Source organism: Empidonax traillii, unplaced genomic scaffold (assembly GCF_003031625.1).
Source record: "Empidonax traillii isolate 1590-97213 ecotype Southwest subspecies unplaced genomic scaffold, ASM303162v1 scaffold131:size1687323, whole genome shotgun sequence".
NCBI lineage: Eukaryota > Metazoa > Chordata > Aves > Passeriformes > Tyrannidae > Empidonax > Empidonax traillii.
The window spans coordinates 185,907-213,117 of NW_020955324.1; the positions used below are offsets into that span (position 1 = coordinate 185,907).

At 36.4% G+C, this 27,211-nt stretch overlaps 1 protein-coding gene across 7 annotated transcripts in view; it reads right to left on the reverse strand.

Annotated features, from left to right (window-relative positions):
• Positions 1-14,455: 14,455 nt before the first annotated feature.
• The window catches only part of PCLO (piccolo presynaptic cytomatrix protein), a 339,690-nt gene continuing 326,934 nt past the window's right edge, over positions 14,456-27,211 (reverse strand). For all 7 annotated transcript variants that reach the window (XM_027883653.1, XM_027883652.1, XM_027883655.1 and 4 more), the window contains 3 exons: positions 20,187-20,321; positions 19,417-19,562; positions 14,456-16,700 (listed from right to left, as the gene is read on the reverse strand). In XM_027883653.1, the coding sequence (XP_027739454.1) occupies positions 16,560-16,700; positions 19,417-19,562; positions 20,187-20,321 (422 nt within the window). In that variant the 3' untranslated portion in view covers positions 14,456-16,559. The remainder of the gene's footprint in view (positions 16,701-19,416; positions 19,563-20,186; positions 20,322-27,211) is intronic.

The following is a 27,211-nucleotide window of genomic DNA, read 5'->3' on the forward strand; positions in this document are numbered from 1 at the left end:
AGCAGACCTCTAGTAAATCCGAAAAAGTTCAGATGTTAGTTGCCTGGAAAATATTTACAATGGTGTTAAGTTACGGAACTAACTGTTAGTTAGATGTCAACTAAATTTATCGCTTTTTTTTCCTTTCTTTTTGTTTCTTCTTTTCTTGTTATGCCAGGTCCTTGTCTAAGAAACGGGTAAATGACAGTAGCTCTTGCTACTTTTTTTCCCCCAAATTCTGTGCAATGCTGATAAGCAATGTTTTTGGGTTTTTTATTCCCAAATGAACAAAAAAATGAAAGGCCCAAGGAAAAGTGTACAACACGTGTACATTCATGTGGACCATTCTGATTTTGTGCAAAATCAGGATTGAACTGAACAGGACAGGAGGTTCTTGAATGATCCTAAGACTCCCAAAGCATTTCAGTGTTCTCTGGGTGTTTTCAAATTAATTCTGCAACTAAGCATGCTGCTTTATGTATCAATCCAAAATATCTATTTTTTTCACTATCAGGTCCTAAGACCTATCATTATTTGGATCATCCCTCTATCTGTAATATCAATATACTACTTAAAAAATTTTAACCCCCCACATTTACTGAAGGAAAGTAAGGTAAGAAACAAATCAAGACAAGGAAACCAAACTCGGGATTATGTACTGGATTTAATTATTTATGTGAGTAGTTACCTATACAGAAAACAAAGGACCAAGCAAGCAAACAAACTCCTCAAACCAGAGATATTTAAGAAACATTCAAAACTGAAACATTCTTGGGGCTCAATATTATAGGAGTAGATTTTCTTCTCATTTGAACTATTCAAGGTTTAAAAATTCTGCATAACAGTGTGTTAAAATCTGTACTGCTTTCCTGTTACAATCACATATCCATATTTTCTGGAGTTGTGGCACCATCTACTGGCAATAAGGAGTGTTAGCTCGTAACTGATAAACTTGTGAATCCGATCAAAAAAGGTAACTGTGTGCTTCCCCTGAAGTTTTCATGTTACCAGAATTTCCAGTTGCTTGTGGTACACTAATTGGGACTGGAGGAGTGGATCTATACTATTTGCAGCTTTTTAACAGAAGAAAAATTAAAATAGAAACAAATATTAATGAATTTGTGAAGAGACTCAGAAGCAATTGCACTTGCAGTGTGTTCAATGTTATTGTGGAATTATTCAGTAAAAACACAGATTTTTTTCCCCTTTCCTTCCACAGCCAAGCCTTCTCTTCTCTCTTCTTGAGCAGCATGGAAGAGTCAAATAACATCCAACAGCAATGACTGAGTACAGAAAACCAATTTTGAAGTTAGAAAATCTGTGTTACCAGGATGTGGTAAAGTTTCCCGCAATACTTACTGTTCTGCTTCGTGCTTCAGGCTCAACAGAGCTGTCAAAATGCACAAGGCAGAACCTTCTAAGGTCCCTTCTGGCAAAAATCATCTTTTGATCCTGTGGATTCTTCAACATCATGATTCTACCAACTTTTATCAAAAACACTTGTGAAATAATTTAATTGCTTCTAGATCTGGGAAGAATGTTAAGGGTGAAAGAAGAAGCACATACATATACACAAAGAAAGCGATGAGGGCCTGGTCTTGGATTAATGATTTTTTGGATCTGGAGCTTGTTGGCAATGTTCCACCACATCTCCACGGACACCAATAGTCTATTATCATATCATGATGATAATGAATACAAGTATATTGAAGAATTGTCTGAGGACTTCTCTATGAGAACAGGATGCTCTTTTATCTGGGGCTTTGCCAGAAGAGAGTGGATGGCTGGTGTGTGCAATAAGTCACTAATTCTTGCTTAGAGTAAGGTCAAGTATCATCATGAGAACTATTTAAAATGTTTTTTTCATGTGAAATGCAAACTGTGTATGACTATGAGAGCATTGGGAAGCAGTTAATGTTGTAATAGTTATTTTTAAAAGGTGCCATTATTTCCAAAAACCTCTTACTATCTCTCAAAAAATAACCCTTTGTGTGGAAATGCTTATTAAAAAACCAGAATGAAACAAACCAAAAACCACATGTCAGTTGCAGTTCAGCAGGACTCCTGGTTAGTTTTTTTCATTATTTTCAGCTGCAAAGCCCAGGGCTTCAGAAGAAGAGCCCTACACATTCCACAGGTTTGGAATTTTGTAACATCATCACTGCTGAACAGCTTAGACTGTCCACAACACCTTAAGCTTGTAAAAATTAATATTATGGACTAGCATAGGACCTCAGAAATACATTCAAGAAAATTGTGTCTCCATTATATCTCATTTATGTTAAACCCTTGCCTCAAAATTCTTGGTCTAACGAATTTCCTGTTCATTTTACTGAATTTACTGCTCATTTTATGGAAAAAAAATGAATTTTTAGAGAATTAGATCCACTCACAACCCTTGCTACATTCTAAAGCCAAGACTTCCTCAGCCCTGATATGGCTCAGAGAGCATTTGTAAAGACATGTTTCCACATAATAATTCCTAAGGAAATAAAAGACAATTTTTTATTTTGGTTTATTTTTTTTCCTTTGAATTAAGGTACAGACTCATCAGACAGGGTAGTTTCTCCCCCGAAAGTATACTGCAAGTTACAAAACTTGGTTTCTCTAACCTATAGGTCTGATGAGGAAACCTGAGGGCCATGCTACTGGCACTGCTGCCATCTGCTGCTGACTTTAAAATCCACAGCCTTTAAAAGTCAGAGGAAAAAAATCCAATGCACAGCTTAGGGTTAGACACCTGAGTTTCACAAATCATAATAAAAGATGTAAGAACTTCAGCTTCCAACTGGCCTTAATTCTAAATAATGCATAAAAATTATTTAACTGGGTTCTTCTAGGTAGTCACATTACTGTTATTAATATTTAAAATATGTGGAAATTAATAAAAGTGTCTGCATAAAGAAAATTTGTATAAAAACATTATTAATATTTATTTCTAGTTTATAATTTTATATGTTTCCTTTTCTTTTTCTCTAAATTTAACACTGTATTTATATCACCATAAGAGGTGATTTGTCCTTATCTTCAACTCTGCTCTAAATAAAAACGATAGCATGTATTTATGCAGCTCCTGGGTTTTCTCCCTCAGAGAGTTTGCTTACTCGTTCAGTCCCTATGCTCATATCTTGGGGCTTTTGCCTAGTCAGCATTTTTCGTATTCTTTTGAAGTTTGAATCAAGGTTTTCAAAGACTGGCTGACCTGTATCTGATACTGGAAACGGATCACAGACCCAAAACTATGATTAAAAAGTAATTTTAAAACACAGAACACCAGGGAATCTTGATAGTGATTAATAACTTTTCTACAAATAAAAATAGCTGTTTAAAATTGTTACTTTTCTGGTTGACACAGAACCAGATCAGCAACTTCTGCATGAAACCTTGCTTGCTTAGTTTTACTGTCACCTATGAAGATATGAAAAAGTATATTCTTCAAAAATCTGTGCTTACAACTGTAATTTTTAAAAGACCATACTGTATCTGTGTCTGATTCCTTGCAAGGATGACTGCTTAATAGTGTGAATATACACAAGTAAAACAGGAATGTTTTAAACATGTTTTAAAATAACTCCAGCATATAATTTTTAGATACCTTCTTGGGTTGCTAATACTTCTTAACACATGAGGTCAGCTGGGCTGGACTGAGAAGGGTGTATTTAAAGAGCACTTTTTCTCTTTAAAAGCAAAGATCCCACTCAGTTTTTTGTTAACCTTTAATTAATCTACAATGAATTCTTTTAAAGTCAATGTTAATATTCAATTCTGACAAATTAATTTTTCAATATTAAACTTTTAAGATTAGTTCCACTACTACTCTGGATTTTGAGGAATGCTGTGAATGCCACAGGCCTTGCTGTCAATGTGAGGCTTAAACAGGTGCTGTAGCTACGTGGCTGATCCTGGTGGTTGGGAGAAGCTGCCTTATGGGCACTTCACCCGCTGTTACAGGTTTCTGTCTTTAATCACCGAACTTCAATGCCTCGTGAACAGGCTCTGCATGTTACATGCTGACAAGGACTCTGCAAAGGGTGATTGAGAACAATCTATTTAAGGACCTTTAACTTTAAAGAGTAAAAATTCAAATAGGAATGATCGGGAAACGCCAGTCTGGCAAGTCAGGTTTCAGCAATTTTTTCCTTTATTAGTGTAAAGAATCTTCTCAGACTCAGCAATTTCCATGTAGCCTCATCTCAACGCAGCTCCTCAAAGACATTAAAAATCACTTCTTGCCCAGCCTTTGTATAAGGGCCCTGAGCACCCCCTCGCTCCTGCAAGTCAGACCGGAGTACTGGGGCTCAGGGCAGCGCAGGGTAAGGGTCTGCTGAAGTTATCAAAGAGGAAAATCCTGTTTTCCAGACCTTGATGAGAAACAGGTAGGAGAGAAGCATATGAACCATGATCCTTCACACTTCAGTTGAGTCCCTAGTTGTTGTTAAATGCACGACAACACCAACTCCTCTTTTTCAGTCCACATTGTAGGTGTTTAAGTTCAGCAAAATATTTTTGACTTCTACTCCTGAAAAAGGTCAAGTTCCTCCCTCCAACCTTGAGTTTAGTGCCTGAGTCTTTGAAATGTAATAACTGTTCTTTGATAATCCAGAGATACAGAGTCAAAAAAATTTTTTTCTTTTTAATTTAAAAACATGACATAATTTTTTTCAAGGGTTTTTGGTAAATTTTTATTTTATTGCTCTTCATATTGATCCATACAGAACTTCGCTGGACTCTAGGATTCTTTCTTGAATGCTTGTAGACATAAAATGTATTATAGTTATTAAAATAAAAACTGAATTTTTGTGCAATTGGAAAATGGCCTGAATCCACTAGAGACTTGTAATTACTGACTAGATTTAATTCCAAGGCAAACAAGTCACTGGTACTGTCTTTTTTCCTGTCTATAAGCAGAAGCCTCAAGAGTACAAGTGTAGTGTGACACCAGTGGTCCCAAAGGCATGAATACAAATCCCATCTGCTCACTGAAGTGATGCAGCTCTGAAAGCTTGGCAGAACCTGGGCTGGGCACAGCAGAGACAACAACAAACGTGCTCATCACATGTAGAACACCCCATAAAGCATGAAAACACAAAGGAGATAACAAGAAGGCATAAAGGATAGTCACAGCTCCTACAGGAGGCAGAGGCAGAAGAGGGAGAGCAGGATCATTCCAGCCCTGTTTCTCTGGTTAAGGATGCTGCTGGGTATGTGCAGCAAGTCCTTCTCCTCTGATAGAGAACGGGTGCATCTCTTTTATTTGCCATTCACAACATCTTGCTGCTGTAATTTGGCAGCCATCTCTAAAGTGTTATCTTTTACTATGCAACTAGGTTAAGTATATCAGAATTTTAAGCAGGTGTGTGGGCATGTGTGGTGTGTGTGTTTTCTGCTTCAACCTCCCCACGCAGTAAGGTGACTGATAGCACAGAGCTGAATCAGAGCAAACTTGGATGCATCAGATCTTAAACTAAGCTGGGCAGCACTGACAAAAATGCTGCTGCTTGATGTTGTTACTTGGGGTTGCTGTGGCAGGAGTGTTTTTAAGACCTTCAGAAAAATGGAAAATACCGGTGAGTTATTTTCACTTGCTGCATTAGCATCTGACAGTGACATCAAAAGCACAGGACTGAAAGCATCAGCTTGAACCTTTCAACTCTTGACGTTCTTTTCCCAAATGCTAAGTACTTTTGTAAAAAAAAAAATTATATGGAACGTGTTCTACAGAGACTTTCTATTTCTTCTATCTGGAACATTCATAAAGATATGCCTGTAGAATTTTTTCAAGGTAATGCAGGGATACAAAGAAGCATTTTTCCCAAAGGCATCAGACTTTATAATATTGTAACATTGTTCCTTCATTAACACTACAATCAAAGATTTTTCTGTTTCCCTTGACTCCTATGTTGACCTATATATAAACAACTACTTCATTATTAAACTGATGATGTTCTGTGATTAAGCTTTGTCTTTGAGAGGTTGTTATAATGATTAATATTGCCTTTGGAGTTTCTATGTAGGCACATTGATTTATTATGCCCTAAAACATTTACTCTTTGTGTTGATCATACCAAGATGTATAAAATAAGCTGAATGAAAACGATAAACCTAATTCCACTTTCACTGATACTTTTGAGAAGCCTCATGGCAGTAAAACTACATGGTCTGTAAAATCATGTTAAACTTAAAGATCTTAATAAGTATCATGGTAGGAATGAGAAAAGAGCTCTTGCTCCAAACACAAGCTTTTACTCAAGAAAATCTTATGTAATTTTGAAGCCTGTTTATTGATTTCAATAAGCTTTTAATGCATTCAGGCTATTTTTTTCCCCCATAAGACATCTTTAAAAAATACAGACTTGCTTCTCTATTCTTATGTAAATCTGTCTATAAATGTTGCCGTGATCCACATCACCAGACATTGCTCTTCCAGGGACTTAAACCACATTTCCTTGGCATGCATACACTGCCTCCTTTTTAGAGGTAGGTAATTCAGCAATATACTTCTTCCTGGGAACACTGATTCCAGGATTGTCAGTATTCAGTCATTTAAAAATAGTTTGTTTAAACTGTAGCTGAATTAATGTTTGAAGAAATTGCCTGTTTATTGTGTGTGTGTGCGCATTTCTGAGCTTTTAGAGTCCGTGTTGTACAGGTTTTATGCCTCATTACACCAGGTGATTCGAAATATGCTAAAAATGATTGAAAACACACAGAGTTGCTTATCAGAGAAAGTCAGGTGTTTCACAAAAACAACTAAAAGATTAATTTCAGAGTGCTTTAGATGTTACCCCAATGCCCTGAATAGCTCAGATTAAACCTTTAAGTGGTGTTACACAAAGATAGGCTGGAGCTCTGGGACTTTTTTCCTAAAGAAACATCATGCAGTATCAATTTATCTATCTCTCATGAAAAAAGGATTTCAAACTGTGTACTGGATTTATTTTCATTAAACCACATCACTTTTATGTGCTTACCAGGCGTTGCTATTGCTCCTAAAAATATAAGCTCCTTGGCTTGCAATTTTGTGATGATAGTTAAAATTTACTAAGTGGGATTTATTTTACCTAAATCCAAATGTCTAAAATGCAGGTCTCTAAGGCTGTGCTGCTCTTCTGTGCTTGAATATAGAGTCAAACCCAGCTAAGGATGAAGAACCAGTCATATGCTCCTGGGAGACAAGGACTCAACTAAGCGAGAGAGATTCTTGCCTGTGTGACATAGACCAGAACCAATAAGAAGAAACTGTGTAACAACAGTGAATAAACCACCAATATTAACTGAATAAAGATGACATCTAGTGAACTCTGGTAGGAAGGCTGTTAGTACCAGAAGCCTAGTATTACCTTAATGAATTAGAGCAGAGACTGCAAACAGCTCTGAGCAGTTGGCCAGATGTGTTCAGCCCAAATCTGCTTCAAGGACAACTTGCAAGATTGAGATTCCTGCTGTCAAAATGACTGCTTACTGCCCTTTAGTTGTAGCTTCCGTTCTGACCTCCTCTCTTTAGATACAGAAACTTACTCCAGGTTTTATTAATTTGATTTTCAGAACATAGAGTTGAAATGAGATTTTCTTTTATTTTATTTCCTCTTAGAGGAAGGAACTGAGTAAGGAGAGATGAGCACAGGAGAGATGAACAAGTCATGGCAACTTGAAGACCTCTGGAAAGTATAAAATTTTGATTCCTCTGTATTTTAAAATGCCAAAGAAAGATTAATCAAGGAAGAATAATTCGGGTTAGATATGAAAAGAGTGATTGTGTGTACAAGTCCAATCCTCTAAAATCTTTGCCTCCACAAGATTTATTTTTCTGGAAAAGTTTTCAATGCAATGCATGGAAAGTATCTTCTTTTTTCATGTTTTGTATTTATTACATTCTTTTCAGCTATTCTTCATAGATAATTAGTGTTTAATTAATAATTAGAATGGGACTTCACTTTTTTTTTTATTAACTAAATCTGAATTATAAAAAAAAACCATTACTAGCTTTTTGTCCTTAAGCATACATGCATGCAATAAACTCAGAAATTAATTTCACAATGAATTGTAATATTTCTAAGCAATAATGTGATAAATTGATCAAGGACTTTCTACGTGTAAGAGTAGTTAGAGTCACAATTCAGTGAAGACCACTTTTAGAAAGATCTGAAGAACTTCCAGTAGGTGTGCCATTGTGTGTTGATATTGTACCTTCTCCCATAAAAAGAAAGACTATAGGGGTTTTAGGCCCTGCACTAATTCCATTCCACTTTCACCACAGTGTTGCAGCTCATCTTTGTCTACTTGACTTTTGCATCTTACTTGTAGCAGCTGACTGTTCCACTGGCTATTTGTATTTGGCTTAAAGGCTCCTGAGGCAAGAGAGATGGTGTAGGGCTGTGCAGAAACTTGGGTCTCTGTGCCTTTTCCCCCTAAAGTCGTACACTGCAGCCTGACCCTATTTTAGCACACAGTAAAGTGAACTAGTTTGAGAGGGGAAAGAAAGAATATTATAACCCTTTCAATAATGGAGGTCAAACATTTTACCAACTAAAATAGCTCTGAAAAGAAACTTAATTTCTGAAATTCTATGGTTCCCTGATGAGTAGAAGTCCTGTGTGTACCATAGCTACTCCTGGCACCAAGAATGTGGTAAGAAGACAAGTCTAAGGTAAGTTGTTGTTTTGACTTTTGATTTGACTGATGTCAAGAAAGCAGTGGACTCGATGCAAAAGAAAATAGGGCCACAGTGTTTAAGAACTTGTTTCACTGTACATAATGGACCCACATAATCATCATTCTAGTGTTCTTGTTCAGACGTTTCTGTATTAATAATCCTGTTGAAGCTGGGTCACTTTGCAGCTGGATGTTAAAACAGCAAATTTCCCAGTAGGAACAGGAATATGAACGATAGTGGCTCCACTACCCAACCCATCAGTATTCAGCCCTTTGAGTTTGTGATTTTGCTTTACTTTTCTTGTTTGCAGATCTATGTCAGGCTCAATGGGAAGGAGGGAGTGACAGTAACATTTTTGTGATTTTAGTTTACCTGAAACATTTGCATGGCTCCTAGTTGTGATGTGTTCTAAGGACAATTGAATATATTTTTTCCAAATATAATGCTTTATTTGGAGAGAATTATTTCCACTCAGGATACAGGCTGAGGAGTTGACTCACATCTGTTCATATTATTTTGTTTTAGCACATCCCTTGACCCAGCTCTGACATATCAAGCAACACACACAGGTCTAATGCCAGAGACTGCTCTCAATTAGTAATTTTGGATGATTTTCTTGTTTTCAGACACTCAAGCATGGACAAGTTCATTCTAGGAAGAGGATGAACCATGTCACTTCTTGTTTTAATAAGTACTGGGTCACACATCATAGCTAGTGGTAGATCATATGTGATTATGCCCTGCATGAGTCAGACAGCATATAGTCGTTTTGATCAGTTCACTTCATTTCTTTCAAATTTTTGCCTTTTTGACCAGAAAACAGAAAGGCCATTGGTAGATTAGTAACTTTAAAACTGGAATAGACTTCTTTATTTCAACTGGCAGAGGCAATTTAGCAATCGGGATTTGAAGCTCTTTGATGTGAAATATTTATACTGGCCAACAGTGAATTTCACTCAGGACCAGTGGGATTGCAGTGCTGCCAAACAAGGGACGCTGCTTGTTTCCTTCTTTGTACAGAAACACTTCATATCACAAGCACAAATTAACCCTGGTGATTAATCTAAAATGTAATGTATATTAGTGAATCTGACATCTGTGAAGCCAGAGTATTCTTTATGAGTATTTAAAAAAAATGAAATGATAATACAAAGGTGTAATTTCTGGCTGTTACATTAAGTCTGGAAGTGTAGACAGTTCAGTCTGGAAGAGACAATGGCTGGTCACCTAGTCAAATTCCTCACACCTGCTCAAAGCATATTCAGACATATCAGGTTGCTTAGGGACTTGTCTAGATGTTTTAAAATACTTTCAAGGATGGAAATTCCACAAATTCTGTGGAGAGACCATTCCAGTGTTTGATTACCCCAAATGTATATACGGAAGCAGAATTTCACATATTGAAAATTGTACCTCTTGACTCTTGTCCTGTCATTACACACCTCCAAGAGTCTAGTTCTGTCTTTCTTGTAACTCCTGTAAGGCATCTATGGACAGCTCCTGTTAACCTCATCTTCCCCAACCCAAGTACATCCAACCTTTCTGACATTCAATGCTCCCAAGTCTCTCCTCATACTTCATGAGTTCCATGAACTGCCTGAGTCTCATTTTCTCATTGTATATCCCAATGGAGCTTTTGGGTTAAACCCTACAAGAGCACTGTGAGGAAATAGTTCATGCCTGCTCTGCACTTTGATGAGTGCTCTGATTAAACACACATTTTTGTTAAATATTGTTAGTTTTTTAAAAAGCAGCATAGTATTTAATCATTCTTTCTGTTTCTCTGAAGGGACACTGGGATTTTCTCTCTGTAAACGAGTTTCCTGGAGCTAGATTCAGACAAACCTACACGATTCATAGCAGCTAATCCCAGTCAGCTCTCTCTCCCTTAACACTTCAGAAATGCTTTCTAACCATTTCCAGAGGGTCAGTGTGCTGGGAAGGAGCCTCCTCACGAAAATAAAAGAAGATGCAGAAAATTGAGGCTGAGTGCAGAGTGAAGTGTTTGTTGTAGCCATGACTATTTTTTCAGAGAGAGGTACACCTTAGTGATTAAGGCAGGTACTGGGATGACTCGAGTTTGGCTCCTGATAAGCAGTAATAGAAGTCAGCCTGTGTCAGTGCTGTAGCAAGTAGGCTAATGTGAGAGAAAAGACACCTCTTTTCTTGAGGCATCTTCAGAAGTGTTGCATATTACTAATTATATTATTTTATGAGAAAAGGGCATCAACTGACAGAAAAAAAATCCAGGCTATATATCCCAGGTGCCAGGCGCAAACAACAATTTATTTTACTTGGGGAGCACGATTTTTTTCTAAATTATTTATGTCAAAGACAGAAAGAATGGAAATATAATATAGATCTAGACATGACTAAGAAGTACAGGCTCAATGGGAAAACCTCGTAGATGTTTTACAAGTCAGGTAAAATTCAGTAACATTAAAAGCGATTGCTGAAAAAAAGTGATTTCTTATTTATAGTAAGTTCTAAAATAGATTGTTCCTGGAAACCTTTCTGATGGAGGAAAGAGCCAGAGAAAATCCCATTAGGGTTTAACAGATTCTTTCTTATTCTTGTCTTCATCATGAACTTACAAGGATATGGAGTTAGGCTAAATTTGTAATTCATTTTTTCTTCACAGTGAGGAGACAAAACTCTGAACATTCCTAAATGGTGCTGATGTATGCATATATATTTGTTGTCTATATAGAATGCCAGAGATGAATCTGTATGAAGATATCAACAAGCTGCATGTGATTCTGGTTCTGACTTGTTGAGAGAAAAGTTTTCTTGAACAAGCCATTCCTTATTTCAAAATGAAATGTGGGATGTGGGTGATACCCTGGGAGGTGTGTTAATGCTGGAATAGGACAGAGGAGCATGGGAGTGTGTACAGCATTACCATAAAACCCCTGTGGTCAACAAATGGGAAATAGGTTTTCATGTTAATTAGGAAAAAGAAACCAAACCAGATATTTTAAATATTTATTTGTCAGACTGGGATAACAGCCTTTATAGAGCACAATTTGCATAAGTTCTCAAGATACATCCTGTATACAATCACAAAACCATGGCATGGATTTATACATAAAGTGAAAACTGGGACAGATTTACAAGCATTTTTATACAGTTCTCATACTGCTTTTGTTTCAGTTTTTACAACTTTTAGAACAAGTCTGTATTTCTTTTCCTGATGATTCCGGAAGCAAAATAAAAATTAAAAGAAATTCAAACCAAAATGAGAATCAACAAACCACCATCTATGCATGCAACATTCACTGTGGAAACATTACATTTCTTCAAGGACTAATCTTTTTTTTTGTTGTTGTTTTTGCAGGTTTTTTCGGTGTTTTTTGGATTTTTTTAAACACTGTGTATGCTGTACATGTTTTCTGTTGCATGACAGCACGCACGCTAGTCAGCCATCATTGAGCACCTGAGCACGTCACTGAACATCTATAAGATACAATCAAATAAGGACACACTCACATGCTTGGATGTTAGATGGAGTTAATAACTTAAACTCAGTCTGTTTTACAAAAAATGTATAAGTATTTACAGAGTAACAAATTAAGAAAACGGCTCTCGCTCAAATCATCTATTTTGAGTTATGGATATCTATATATATTATAACTTTTGAGCTCATCAATATATCTGCTTATTAATTTTTTCAAAATAATAAAACAGAACATACAGAAAACATTAAAATGTTTCTTGTGGTTTAAAGAGAGAGTATCCGGTCTCACTTATTCTTTTTATTTTCTTTCTAAAGGCAACATGTATTCATAAAGAGCAATTCATCCTACATGCCAGGTGTACTGAAAATTCACAAGGCATGTAGGACTAAAGTTTAAATATAATGTAGGTGGATACTTATGCTAAAATTCCTCTCTGTTTTATTACCTTTATAAGTTACACTCACTCAAATTTTCTCTGCTATTCACATAGGTATGTACATATCTAGATATATACTCAAATAATGAATCTGGGACATTCAACATTGTAGCAATGCAAATAAACTAGTTAAAAATAGTGTCAGTTATGATTCAAATAATAATTTAAAAAAATACTATTAACATCTTTATGATATCTCCATGAAACTAAATCCTAATTAAATAATCTCTATTGGGCACACACTAGTACAATATAATAGATGTCTTCTTTTTCTTCATCATCATCCTCAAAGTAAGAATCAATATCAGCTGGTTACCAGCTACCATATCCCACAATCTAACCATGCAAACACCCAGCATCCAGAAAAATAACTCAAATATTTCCTAGGTTTCAATTTATAGCCAGTTCAAGTCAATAGAGTGGTTGTTATTGACTTCAGCTGGTTTTTGTTTCTTCCACACAGGATCCGTGTAATGTAAAAACATGGTTAATAATAAAGAAGCAGCACTCATTGCCTCTGGATACTATCCCTTTAAAGTGTAATGATAAAGAACTAGCTCAACACTCATCATAGAAACTCTCATGTTTAGTTTTAACCTGGAAAAAAAAAAGTGGCTGTTTGCTGCTCATTGTATGCATACTACTAATAATGATAACATTATAAATCCCTATCATTTGTAAACACACACACACTGTGCTTTTGCTCATTTTTCAGCTTGTTCCCACTATACAAGGCCTTGAACAAAGAAGCAGCTTCAATTTCTGTTGTCTCAGCAGATTTATGAATTTAAAAAGTTTAAATGCCTCTGCTGTTGCCTCCCTGCAATATGTATCTTCAAAGCAATCATAGAAATGTGTGAAATCATTAATAATCAAACACTCAGAAATGATAAAAGCTGTTGCCACATCTAAGCACTTTTGGCCAGATAAAACAAACCAAAATTAATGAGAAAAAAGCAAAAAAATTATACTGAGATATATACAAAAAAGGTAAAAAAATACTAATAGTCCTTGTTTGATTATTTTTTAAAAAACATTGTCACAAGAGTTTTTCCTGACTTCTTTAATAAAACAAACAAACAACAAAAAAAGGAAACTATGCATTCAAACATGAATCTGTGTTGCATAGAGTGATTTCAGTACAACCTAGAAATTTGGTCAAAAAAAGGAACTTGGCACACTTTGGTAGCATTCTGTGACCTCTGAATGACGCTGCCTCAGAAAGAGCGAGTGCACGGGCCCAGGTCTGACACAAGCCCACCCTGGGTGACACTAAGGGAGCCCTGTCCTTGCTGCAGCTGGCCAAGGCAGTGCCATGTTCCTCACAAACCCTACTCTTTGTGTTTCATGACAGGAGTCCAAAACTGCTATTTCAACATGCAGAAACATTTTTTGTGTACTGTTCAGAGAATCAAAGATGCTTGAACAAAACCAGTTGCTGACAGCTGATCAACCTCAGAGGTAGCTGTTCCTTACAGCTGCAGCTATACCACCCAACAAAACTATTCTATAAAAATTTTGGCCACATTTGTATGTGTGTGAGAGCAAAACGTGCCTGTCCACTTTCTCAATTAAGAGTGATGATTACAGGCTTCCAGTAAGGCAGCCAAATACTGCTTGTTCTTGTTGGAAATCTCCATAGCAACTACCAGTGCTACTTGCTGCCTTTATAACAAATCTTAGCAAGAACAAAATTACCAGCAGTTTGCACAAAATTGCACACCTCAGGGTTTGCATTTCACACAGTATTCTTTTTTTTTTTTTTTTTTTTTTTTTTTTTTTTTTTTTTTTTTTTTTTTTGGCGGGGGGAGGGGGATCTTTTTTCAAATAAAAAACACAGTGTAGCCATCAGGAATGCAAGATAACCCACCAAAAGAGCAACACATATGTCATATATAGGATCTTTTAGTTTGACTGGGGTTTTTTTCTTTGAAGTATTGTCTTATAAAAACATACACAACATCAAAACATATAGAATTTTTACAATAACTCCAACAGACTGCTTTTAAAATATGTGAGAGGTAGGGTATACATACACTGGTGAAAGCATAAAATTCAACATTAAAGCACACATTCTACTTCCACTGTCAGTGATGTTGTGTTTTTGAGATAGCTAACAAGATTTTGGAAAGATTGCTCTGCTTGCAAGTTAAGCAGGCGACCAGCAGGTTACCAATAACAGGAGTTTTCTTGGTGTGTGTAGCATTAATGTCTTCTGCGTGTTTCTTCTCATATTCCTGTGCCATGCTGTTATTTTAAGTTAAGATAAACCAAAAACTATATGTGAGAAGTGTCACCAGATTAAATGGTATAGCTTTTCCATGGTCATTCCAGTTGCTGAATAATCTAAGCATTATTATTTTTTTTTTTAAAGCATATAATATTTTCCAGAAGAATATTTTCAGCTGGTCTTGCACTGGTAGTCTTGGAAGTGTACTACATATATTCAAGAAATATAAGACAATGTACATTAAATGATTTGTGAAAGGCTCTTATTGGGCAAGAAAAATATATGTCAGGCATGCAGAAATTTGGTCATTTTCTTTTTAAGTTTGCAAAGGTCATGTGATCACATTTCCAGGGAAACTTTTTAATGAAGCTGTGAAATATTGAACGACTTCTGAGTAACATGGGAATTACTACCATGACTCTTGGGTTTTAATGAAACTGCAATACTTTTGGGAAGGGGAGAAAAATCTCTCCCCTCTTCAAATATGTTACAAGGGAAAATACAACAACCAGCCTAAGCCATACCTAGGCAGTAGCTTCTTCCCAAGTGAGCTAACTGCTCAACTTCAAATTCCTGAAAGTGGAACTTTAGAGCAACAAAGTGCTGACACAGCCTTAAATCTTGCAAGTTACCTTCCTATTTGCTTCTTTCCTGAGAAGCCATGCTTTTGAGTGGATTATACTCAGACATTCACCTGAGATAGCAAGAGGATATTCATCTTCTCTAATGTAACAGTCAGGAACTGCCCTGCTGTCCCTTCCTCTTTCTAGAGTGTCACTAGTGTTGATACAGAGCCCTGCATTGAGTGGGTTGGTGTTGTCACAGTGGGTCTACTGTGCCAAAGTGCCCACTAAGTAGCTATAAAATTCATCATCTGCATATAGTTTCAGAAAAAAGACTGCTTGCTGAAAAATGGACTAGTTGAAATAATTGTGTTAGTCCCAGTGTTTAAGTTTCTTCAATTCAAACTGTTTTAGACCTCCTGATTCAAAGGGTGGGGTGAAGTACAGCGTCACTGACATTGAAACAGCATTTTTGCTTTCTGATGTAGTGTGGTTTATATCCTGTCCTTTCTCTTTAAAATCACATCCCAAATTATAGACCGTTATATATTTTAATTCATAACATTCTAGAAGAGTGGTTTATAGCCATTGTAAACACACAGAAACAAATAAAACAATCAGATCTGATTCTCCACAGCATAGTTTTTGAAAGAAAAAGAAGGAAAAAAGTAATGTAAAGTAACATTACCACTCTTGCAAACGCCTTGCAGTTTGTGTCAAGTGGCATAATCTCACTATAGCAAATTATCAGAGATCCTAAGGTGCAGAGGAGCAAGTTTTGCACTTTTGATAAGTGGGATTTGGAAAGTCAGTCACCCTAGGTGCTTTTGCATAAAATGGTCTCCTTCTGGTTGCACAGAAAACCAGACTGCACTTTCCATCACACTGCCTCCAGCTGCAGCCGAACTCCACGTTAACACCTGCCTCCAGCCTTCGTCATTTCCTTCACAGTTACTCTCTTCACAAAGAGTCCAACAACACGGAGCCCTCGTATCAGTCTTCATTTCAAACAGACTCACTTTAACTTTTGGGCCCAGGTTTTCTTTTCCTTTTGCTGTCTTTTGCAGCAAAAACAAGCGTACTAGCCCTCATTGAAGTGTGCTATGTAGCCCAGAGACTGCTCTTTTCTACTTTGTATTCTGAAAGACTAGCTAAACACAATGATATCAAACTATAGTCTTGGAGTGATGCTGTTTAGAGCAGACTCTGCAGGTTTTGTGCCCTAAGCAGACAGCTCTGCTCAGTGTGTTTGTGTGGAGCTGACCAACAGTTTGTGCCAGTTTACTATTCTTTTCCTTAGATCCACTTTGTCAAGCCAGATATAAGCTTCCCCAATCAGTGTCTTTTTCATAAACTTCCCTCCATTGGAGACAAGCAGAATCTGGGAAAATAATAATAATAAAGAATTGTAAATATCAGTGTGCTTATTAACATACTAAATTTGCTAGCAAACATGACAGATTCAGAAATGTTGAGCTCTGATTCACTACATACACAAAATAAACAGGGACCATAACTTTTTATATAGAGCCACCTTCTTAATTAAAAGAAAGCCCTGTAAAAATTGAATCTTCTGTTTCATTGTCATGGAATATAGCACCTAGAAGACAATCTTGGGTGTTAATGAGCAATTTGTTCTCCTGCTGGTTACTGAAAATAAACAGAAGGTCAAGTCTTAAGTTACAAGGTAAAGCAGCTCTTGCTGCTGGTTTTTAAAGTGCATTTCCTTGTCTTAACTTCTGCCTCTGGTTGATTTTTGTAGCTCTTTACAGTGTACCATCTATGATTATCATGTTTGATCTCATCTCACTCCCTCTTTCTGATCTTTTTTCTCCCTCAATCTTCCAATTCCATTTTCATTTTATGCATTCTGGTTTTGTTTTTTCCCCTCTCCTCCAAATCTCTTTTGACAATGTCCATCTCTTTGGCCCTAAATGTTCATCACTCAAATTCAGCATTCAAATCACCCAGCTTCATGCTTTGCCATAGGAACAAATCAACTGATAAGTTTGAAGAGCATAAAAAAACAGATGTACTGAGTCAGATCAAAAATGTCTCCAGGCAAATATTCTGCTTCCAAAAGTGCAGAGGGCAGTGTATAAGGGAGAATATAAGCACAAGGCAATCAGGTAGTGACAGTCTCTCAAAATACCTACTATGATCTGTGGACCATTGGCTTCTGACTCACAGGTAACAAGTCTGCATTTAACAGTCTATGAGGTCTTTTGCCCATAAATTTCTCGTCATTTTCTCCAGTCACTTTTTATGTAAAAATATTTAGAATTCACAATATATAATGGGAATAAATTTTACAGCTCAAACTCCAAGGTTCATGAAGCAGAAATACTTGTCATTTGGTTTAAACTTATTCCTTGATACTTTTACAGGATACTTCATTTTCTTAGCTCTGATGAGCACTCCCAGTACATATCATAGAATCAGAATATGCTGAATTGGAAGGGATCAATCAGGAACATTGAGGCCAATTGCTGACCCTGTGCAGGACACCCCAAGAGTCACACCATGAGCCTGAGAGCATCGACCAAATGCTTCTTAAACTCTGTCAGGCTTGGTGCTGTGACCACTTCCCTGGGGAGCCTGTTCCAGTGCCCAACCACCCTCTGGGTGAAAAGCTTTCTCTTGATACCCAACCTAAACCTCCACTGACTCATCTTCATGCTTTTTACTTAAGTCCTTTCTCTGGTCACAAGAGTGAAGAGATCGGTACCTGCCCCTCTGCTTCCCCTCATGAGGATGCTGAAGACCACAGTGAGGTCTCCCATCAGTCTCCTCTTCTCTACATATCACAGAATTCTTGAGGAAGTGTTGTCAAGTCTCCAGCTGAGTGTTCCTATGGATACCTCCCTCACTATCTCCCGCCTTAACAACTCGATGGATTATTTTTCCATAGGACTCCATGAGTTCTTTATTGGTCTATCCCATATGGTTTTCCTGTAAGCAAAGCTTTTACAGGAATTTTAGCTCATAAACTTTAGCAAGACTTTATTGATAACTTTGGATTTTCCCAGATAATATCAATTATTAAATAGCCTTTTATTGAGTCTACTGAAACAATAAGATGTTAGGACACCTTAACACAGAGAAATAAGCATCTATTTTTGTTGGCCTTGTTTTGTAAGCAACATCCATTTTGGCTTTAATTTTAATGATGCAAGCAATATGCCTAATGTAGGTACTTGGAGAATCCAGTCTAATTTTAGTCATCAGAATGTAGATGGCTTATTCAGGTTAGTCTGCCAGATTTAAAGGTACATTAATTTCAATCTACTGATGTGAAAATAAATGAAAGTAGGAAAATTAAGTCCTACCTGTCTAAAAAAGCAAGTTTGACCATACTATCAAGCCTGTCTAAGCAACTAAACACAGGATAGGAACTATTCTCAAACCAGTTCCACACATCACTTGATGAAGAAAAAAAGAGTCAACTCCTTTACAAATGTATTAGAGAATATTTGACTTGGCATAATCAGTAATTCTCAATGTGCAAGAATATAACTATTGTGTCTAAATTCTAGGTACCATGACTTTTAAAGAAGTTGAAGAACTGGAGAGAATGATTAAATGATTAGACATTTAGGCAAAGGGACATATCAAAGAAACTTGGTTGACTTAACCTGGAAAAATAGAGATAACAGCCTTTCAATGTAAAAAAAAAATATTTTTTTTTAATTAAAGAGAAAGTTTTCCTCTGTGCTTTGTGAGGATACTTAAGGATAAGTGAGCCTAATTTAAAAATATGGCATATTTAAGTTTGATATTGCACTAAACTTTCTAAATACACAGAAAATTATTCTTGGAAGGCAATCATAGCACACTTCTCTACACAATTTTAAGAATAGATCAAGCCTAAAATTTTCAGGCCTGATCTATAAATACCCTTCCTCAGTGTGGTGTGATGGAGTAACTCGACTTTTAATGCCTCCTTTAGCCTGATATTTCTGTTATTATGTAACTATGTGATTTCCTTTGTAGCTTTCTCTTTTCAGCAAACAACTAGGGTAGAAGATTGATCTTAAATGCCCATAGCACAGCATGGACAACATACAAAATTAGGTTTTAATAAAGTACAGAATTACCTGAAGAGAATGCCCAGCAGGACTCAAACTAAATCTAAACGTTTCATTGAACGAAGGCTCTCGGTCATGCCTGCACACCCTGGTTTTCTTCTTAATTACTCTCTTTTGGGTAGAGATATTGACAACGTACAGCTTCACATACAGGTCTGGGGAAGAATAGTTCAATGAGTTAAATACAGAAGTTTTTAAATAGTCATTGTTGTTAATGATTTCAACAGAGCGGATTTTTTGTGAAAAAAAAAAAAAAAAGATACTTTACAAAGCCATATTCTGTTCTCATTCACATGGTGTGGAAATGGAATCACCCCACTAAATAGAAGGGAATTACTTTGTGTTTACAGTGCTGTCATTAAAGGAACAAATACTTTGATGTCTTTATCTAAGTATGAAAATATTATTATGAACATGATATTTTAGTTTTTAAAAAGCTTTTTGACCAAAATACAATTTTCTACTAGATATAACTGTTCTTTAATAACTTAGGGATTTATAATTTTTACTGAAGTTAAAATAGATTAATTTTTAGCAATCAAAAGTAAATCAAAAAGAGGATTAACTTCTGAGAGTTAATTTGCTTCTACAAAATGTTTTTACTTTCCTTAAAGTTGCTCATAGGAGGAAAAAAAGGCATTTAAAAAAGAATCCTATAAAATATGTCATCCTGGCTAAGAAGCAATTTTCTTTCCCATTTTAGTGGTGTTGTTAACTGACTTAAGAAACAACCTACTTGATGTTTTCAAAGTATCATGAAGCTGTTTTCTGTGTGATACCTGGTAGATGATCTGGAGATTTAAATTTGTATGTGATATTTCTGCACTGAAGGATTTCTACTATCAGCTGTTCTCCATCTGTCTTCATTTCCTTCTTTAATGCAATCTTGATTTCACCCATAACCTGTGTTTTACCTGGAAAAGCAGAAAAAGCAACCCTCATTAATGTAAAAGGAAACTGAATGTATCCTTTTAACTTGGAGATTAGAGTTTTCTGACTTTTTTCCTCTTTTTTTTTAGTTTGGGGTTTAATTTTTTTTTTTTAAACTTACAGTTTTTATAACTAAAGTTATGGCTTATAGTTTTCAGTCAGTAGTGTAAGGATAACACATAGCTTGGATGAGCAAATGATAGATACATGCAGTACACTTGTATAACTAGATTATATGCTTCAGAATGTATTTGCCTCTATGGAGCTTTTTTCCCAAGAATAGAAATTTCTCTGCGAATCATGACAAGTCACATAACGGTCACTGCAATTCACCTTTTCAGAAACATTTGCTACAGGATTCTGAAGTTACCTTATTTAAAAAAAAAAAAAAAAAAAAAAAAAAAAAAAGCAAGAAAAAAAAGAGAGAACATTCAATAGAATCTTAAAAGTAAGATATCAAAAGGCAATGAATTAAGACTGGTGAAGTCAGCGTTTCTTTTCACCCTCTTACATACATGGAGCAATCTCATTCACATAATTTAAAGGGAAGTGCTCACAGTGACCTTTAAAAGTAAAGACAATTTCCCATCTTATGTGAGCAGATATACAGGACCATTATTCCTACATTTTATGGATTTCTCTCTAAATCAGTCCAGAGAGGAGAGAAGGCACAGAAGGAAACATAGGCAAAGCTATTTTGCCTTTCCTCTGCTTGTCCTCCCACGAGGCTTTATAGAAGCCAGGCAGAGTGAAGCAGGACTACATCTTCTAAATGTGTATGATGATAGAAGCAGCTTGAATCTCTCTGTAATAGCATCATGCCATAGTGAGGTTTGTGCTTCTGTATCTACTGTCCTGCCACTGAAAATATTATTTCACTGTCCTCTTCTTTTTAGACATCAGTCCAAAAGAAATAAAAGCATAAAACCCCTGGGATTCTATATTATCTAGTTTCTGATGCCAGCAGGCTGGAGCTTTAACACATTACTGGAAATTCTAAAAGCTTGTGCCAAGATGTATGGTGCAAAGCAATTCTGCAGAAAGTAAACAATTATGATACATCTGGAGAAGGTTCTCCATTAAAGACTATAAAGTTGCCAAGTGGCATTTAGAGATTACTTCTTGTATCACAAGTGTACAGCCAAATTTGAAAAATCCCCACTAAAAATGACAGCTGTTGTTTTGCAGATGTCAATTCTATTTTTTTCTACTTAAAATATTTTTTGGAGCCATGAATAAAAAGTTATGAACAATCACAGTGATAACCTGGGCCCCCAACTCTCTTCACAAACTGGAGCTGGAATCTAATTTAGTTACAGTCATTATTAAATTTGTAATTCAGCTTCAACTGCGTCAGCATTTCACCTATTGTTTGTAAGGCGGGAGAAAACCTGTTATGAGGCAAGTGATTCTTTTACAATAATTACTCATGGCAAAGCCACTTCTATAGGTTTGAATATGCCATAATAGCATCTTTCTCTCTGCTATATGGTTGTGCAAAGAGAATGAAGCCTTCATCTTGTGATGGCAGCAGAAAATATCATTTGTAGTTGGGATCAAAGAAGGAAAGGCCAACAATGAACCTTTTCTTATCCATTAATCTTTTATAATGCCTTGTTTCTGGAAAGTGTTGAGTGCCCATTGGGTCTATGTAGGTTAAACTGGGGATTTTGAATGACTGGAAAGAGATACAAGAAAGGTTATAATGCCTTCTATTCTCTGCAGATAAAATCCTCAAACCACCAATGAAGACATGACACACCTGAAAGGTGTTGTTTAAATATGGGTTGGTGACCAATATTAGTTCTTGTGCTCACTCCAATCCTTGACCATGAAAAAATCCCAGCATGAACAGTTGTAGGACAAACAGTTTCAGGCAATCTTTAGTTAATTATAGTCTTTTCTGGAAAATATAAATGGCTAATTTATTTCATTCCCTCTATGTCCTTTAAAATGTATTTGCAACAGTAGTTAGGTTTTTCTCTTGATTGCCTTCATACCTCTTAGGGGTGCATTCAACTTAAAATAAGATGAGGTGAGTTGAATGCTCCTTGTGATGCTGTGAGTCAGAAAAAAGGATAAATTATTCCAGTAAACTATGTTTGAAAATTCCAACACCATTTCTCAGCATCTGGAAATTTTCCGTGGACTATTCTATACCCCCAAATACTCTTTAGGACAAACTGTCATGCTTCACTGTTTAAGTCTCATGGGGAAAACAATGATCTCCAGCTGCAAGCACATGAAGCATGATAACTTTCTTGTGCTTTCATACTAATTGTATTTTCTCCCACAGCAGGCAGCGAACGAGCCTAAATACCAGCCTTATGAAACATTGCACTGAAATAAATCACCACTTCAAAACCAGTATTTTGTAGACTCAGAAGAGATTTCTATTCCCTCCATTTCTTAACTTTCCCCCTTTTCTCGTATATGCTCATTACATCTTTCCTTTAATAGGTGTGTAAGAGTAGAGCACATGTGCCTTGGTTTGTGGAGTCGATTCTTTAAATGGAAATGAGAGATTCGGTGATGAGGGGAAGTATTAATTGTGAACCGTCTAAGGGCTGATGAGAGAGTTCACACTGGGCTGAGCTGGACATGAATTTTCTCTGTCTGGTGCGACAAAAATAAATTTCCTCAGGTTGTCATGAGATTGGATGACCCCAAGGGTTGCATTGGGAAGAATTATATCAAAATACAGCACCAAGTTGCTGGAATCTGAAACTCAGCTATAAGCAGAAGGAAAATTTACAGGATTAAATCAGGAAGCCATGTACAGCAAGAGTTAAGACACTCCTTACTCTGAGAGCCAAAATGCCTCGTCACCTGTTATTATTCAGCTATGTTTAATCCTACTGTCTCCCTCAGCAAGATATGGTAAGACTTTTTGGGGAAGTTGCCAGACATGTGAAAACCCTTTTGTTCTCTTTCCCCCATGTGATTCTCACTTCTGGAAAATATTAGCCACCTTGTGTAATTGCAGTAGAAAATTGTGTAACTTTAGTTAACATAACCCATCCCCTAAATAGCATAACTCATCCTCCTCATTAGCATACCCTGCCCATGGGACTGATATATTGCAAATCGTGTGTTCAATAAATCATTCTGGTTTGCACCTCCAAAACTGGGATCCTTTAGTTATTTGGACCTTTGCACCAAGTCACAACCTTTTGCATTCTTATATAAGTTTAGAAAACATCAATCATAAGTGATGTGAGAATGGAACATGTTGCAGGTATTTTGGTTTGTTGGATGATGATAAATGGTACAGTGCAGCTCTGGAAAAAAGTAAATACTATGAAAGTGATATTGCATATCTTTTGAGGAAAAGACTTATATGGTTTTCCAAGGCATTGAAAAATAATTTTTAACTTGACTACTAACATTTTCCTCAATAAAGATGAATTTTAAATGAAACAGGAGCAAACCAGGTTTATCACAGTGGCAAAGAACCATATAGTAAAGCACTAAAAAAATTACTGTCTAATTTACCCAGGAAACAAGGAGTGAAAAAAAACATGTTCTACAAACATATGCTAGAGTAAAAATTGAGAAGGATAATAAGGGATATTTAAGCTGAATTAGTGTGATATTTTACCTATTACATATATACCAAATGCACACTTACTGATGTACCACAAAGGGACCACAGACATGCATGGCAGCATTGTGTTCACTCTTGGAACATGATAACTGTAGGCAACCAACTCTTATCTATGATTAAACACATTGGTGTTTTTTTACATGACAGCACACCTCTTTTTAGGGGACCATATTTATTAACAATTCATTAAAACTTAAAGGGTGATGGCTACTAGCTAAATTGCTGGAAGGTATTTGAGAATTCAAGAAGTTTAGATTTGCTGTGGTGATGGCAACATAAGCTGTTGTTCTAGTAGAATTGTCACCCTCAGCACTGTGAAAGGTTAATTAGTTTTGCTGTTAGTTTTAAGCGACTGCTGCTGTAAATCACAGGATGTGTCATCTGCACTGTTGTTGTCAATTCCAGGGATTGATAACTATGGATTGTGCTCCCACTCCTTTTTGATCAAATGCCTGCTGTCAAACAGGATTACCCAAGATGGTAGTAAACAGTTGCTTCCCATCACTGTTTTATCAAGGCTAATGCATTAAATGAGCAAGTAAATCTCACTGGAGAATAGCAGGAAGTTCATTCAGTTCAACTGTCTAAAATTCTGAGCTAATCTGCACATTTACCTTAGAATAAATTGAATTGCCTTCTGAAATTGACTGTGTTTATTCACATAGATGGATCATGTATGAGTAGGTTAAACTTGGAGATTTAAAAATGAGGAGTCTAAATGCTGCTACTTGATGAGCATCATACTTGAGTAATTTTCTGAATGGATGCCAGATGGCCAGAAAACAGAATTAGGAAAATAAAAAAACCTGACATTTTGTTTCATGGTTGTGTATAAGTTGGTATGGGTTCCTTCTGTTCCAGAAGAGTGACTGGGGTGTAATAGAGCAGTGAAAATAAAAGTAAAATACAAGGAGAAAAAAATATTAACAAATATTTCTCAACATTTTTTCCTTAAAATGAGGTTTATAACAGAGTTAATGTTTACAAAATAGGTAAGAAATACTCTTCAGGAGCTTCAGGAGTCAGACACTTTATGGTCAAAGATTTTAAACAAGAGAAAGGTCCTTCTGAACAGCTTCTAATGATACTGGCCTACTGAACACAGCAATGCTAATTTTGGGTGGTAGTGGGGGGGTGTTGTTTTTTGGTTTCTTTTTTTTAATTCCTTACATCCCAGATCATCCTCTTATTATCAAAAAACTCAGATGCTGGAAAAAATAAGCAGGACAAACCAAACAAAAAACACCAACCAAACAAAAAGCAACAAAAGTTAAAAACAACTTTACTTTTCTACACTTCATGACTACAGTCTACAGGATTAGCGTGTTGTATTCACCATGTATGTAGAAGAGCAAGGTACATGATGCTATGGTGTGTTTTAGCAGGACTTTGTGTGCATTCAAAGAGCTGGCTGCATTTTCATAAGAAAACATACTCTTTGAGAATTTATTGCTACACTTTCTGATTATGAATATACTACTTCCACTTTTTAGAAAGCACCCGTTCCAGCAAGCAATCCCAGGTTTCCAAAGGCTGATGCAGAACAGCTTGCTCTACTGCTGCAGTCAAGCCCTGTTTTAAAGAGGACCAGGCACATTCGTGCTGCCATTAGCCCTGTGTCTTCTGACCCACATCTTTTTGTCCTGGGGCAGGAACAGAAAAGGTCACTTAGTCTGTTCAGCCTGGAGAAGTGGAGACTGAGGGGAGACCTCATTGCAATTACAACCTCCTCATGAGAAGAGAAGGGGCAGGCACTGACCTCTTCTCTGTGGTGATCAGTGACAGGACCAGAGGGAATGGCCTGAAGTTGTGTCAGGGGAGGTTTAGGGACAGAGTTCGAGAAGCATTTGGATGATACTCTCAGGTACATGGTGTGACTCTTGGGGATGGTCCTGGGCAGGGCCAGGTGTTGGATTCAATGATTCTTTTGAGTCTCTTCCAACTCAGAATATTCTGTGATTCTCTGAAATCTCCACAGACTTCTCCTTTAGTGACTTCTGGTATTTGCTACTTGCCACATTTTGCCTGAGTGTTCCCCAGAAGCAAACTGAAATGTCTCTCAACTAGTCTTAAAAGCAATTCTGAGTAGAAAATGAAGCATTGCTTCTTCTGAATCTGTTATAGTTATGAATGAGCAAGTAAAAAACCCACAGAATTTACATAGTATTTAGGATGAAGATATGCATAATTTCCTTAGGTCTTTATCTATTTTGATACACTGAAAGATAAAATTAATGTATCTCTGAGTGCTTATTGATAGAATTGATAGAATACAGGCATATTTCTTTTCTGATTTTACTACTGTTTGTCTCATAGGTATCTAATGACTTGGACTTTGCTAGTTATCTGTAATATGATATAATGAGAAACATCTTCCAGAACCCAGACTCAAATGCTTCCCAGACTCAGATGCTTCTATGTCGCTGTATTTCTTACATAAACAAAATCTTGTATTCAGCTATATTAGAGTATGTTTGTAATAGTTAGAGAGTTAGAATATGTAGTAGCATGTCATAGAATCTAAGGAGTCTGAGATTCCAATCCAAGCCTTGATAACTTGATTCAAAAAAGCAAAAATTACAACTTTAAAATATGGGGCATGATTAAGGACAGTCCAAAAATACAGGTTCTGCCAAAAGATCCACGTCACTTAGCAGCTTTCTGTGATCTTAGACTTCATATCTCAGAAATGAAAATAATAACATCTACTTCTCCTGGAGTTGTTTGGGTTTAGTAACTAAGACTGGGTTTATTGTGAAGAGAGACTTTGATCATGTAAACATAGACAGGACTTTGGAGTGCAATACCATAAGAAAACAGAGACTTAGAAAAGCTGATGAGGACCTATGCCATTCTCATGTATTCCTGTCTGTAATCCATGAAGCCATACAGACATCATTTTCTGTCTAACAGAGTGCTGCTGTGGCAAGAAATATGTTTCTGCTGGATTCCTTTAACACTATTTTGAGAACCAGAAGTTCATCTTCTGGCAGACAGCTACACTTCAGAAAAACAAGATAACATCATCTTATCACAATAAATAATTCAGTATTACTGCAAATACTAGCCATTTGATATTTACATTTCAGTATTAGAGCTAAACAACTACAACTGCTCTAACTGAAGGTAAAGAAAGAGTATCCAGTATCATTTTAAAAGTAAATATATCAAGAAGTCAAAATACCAGCCAAAACCTTCCAATCTTTTTAAAGCAAATCTGCAAATCTCTCAAATCTCTCTCCTTTTTTTTTTTTACACCTTTTTTTT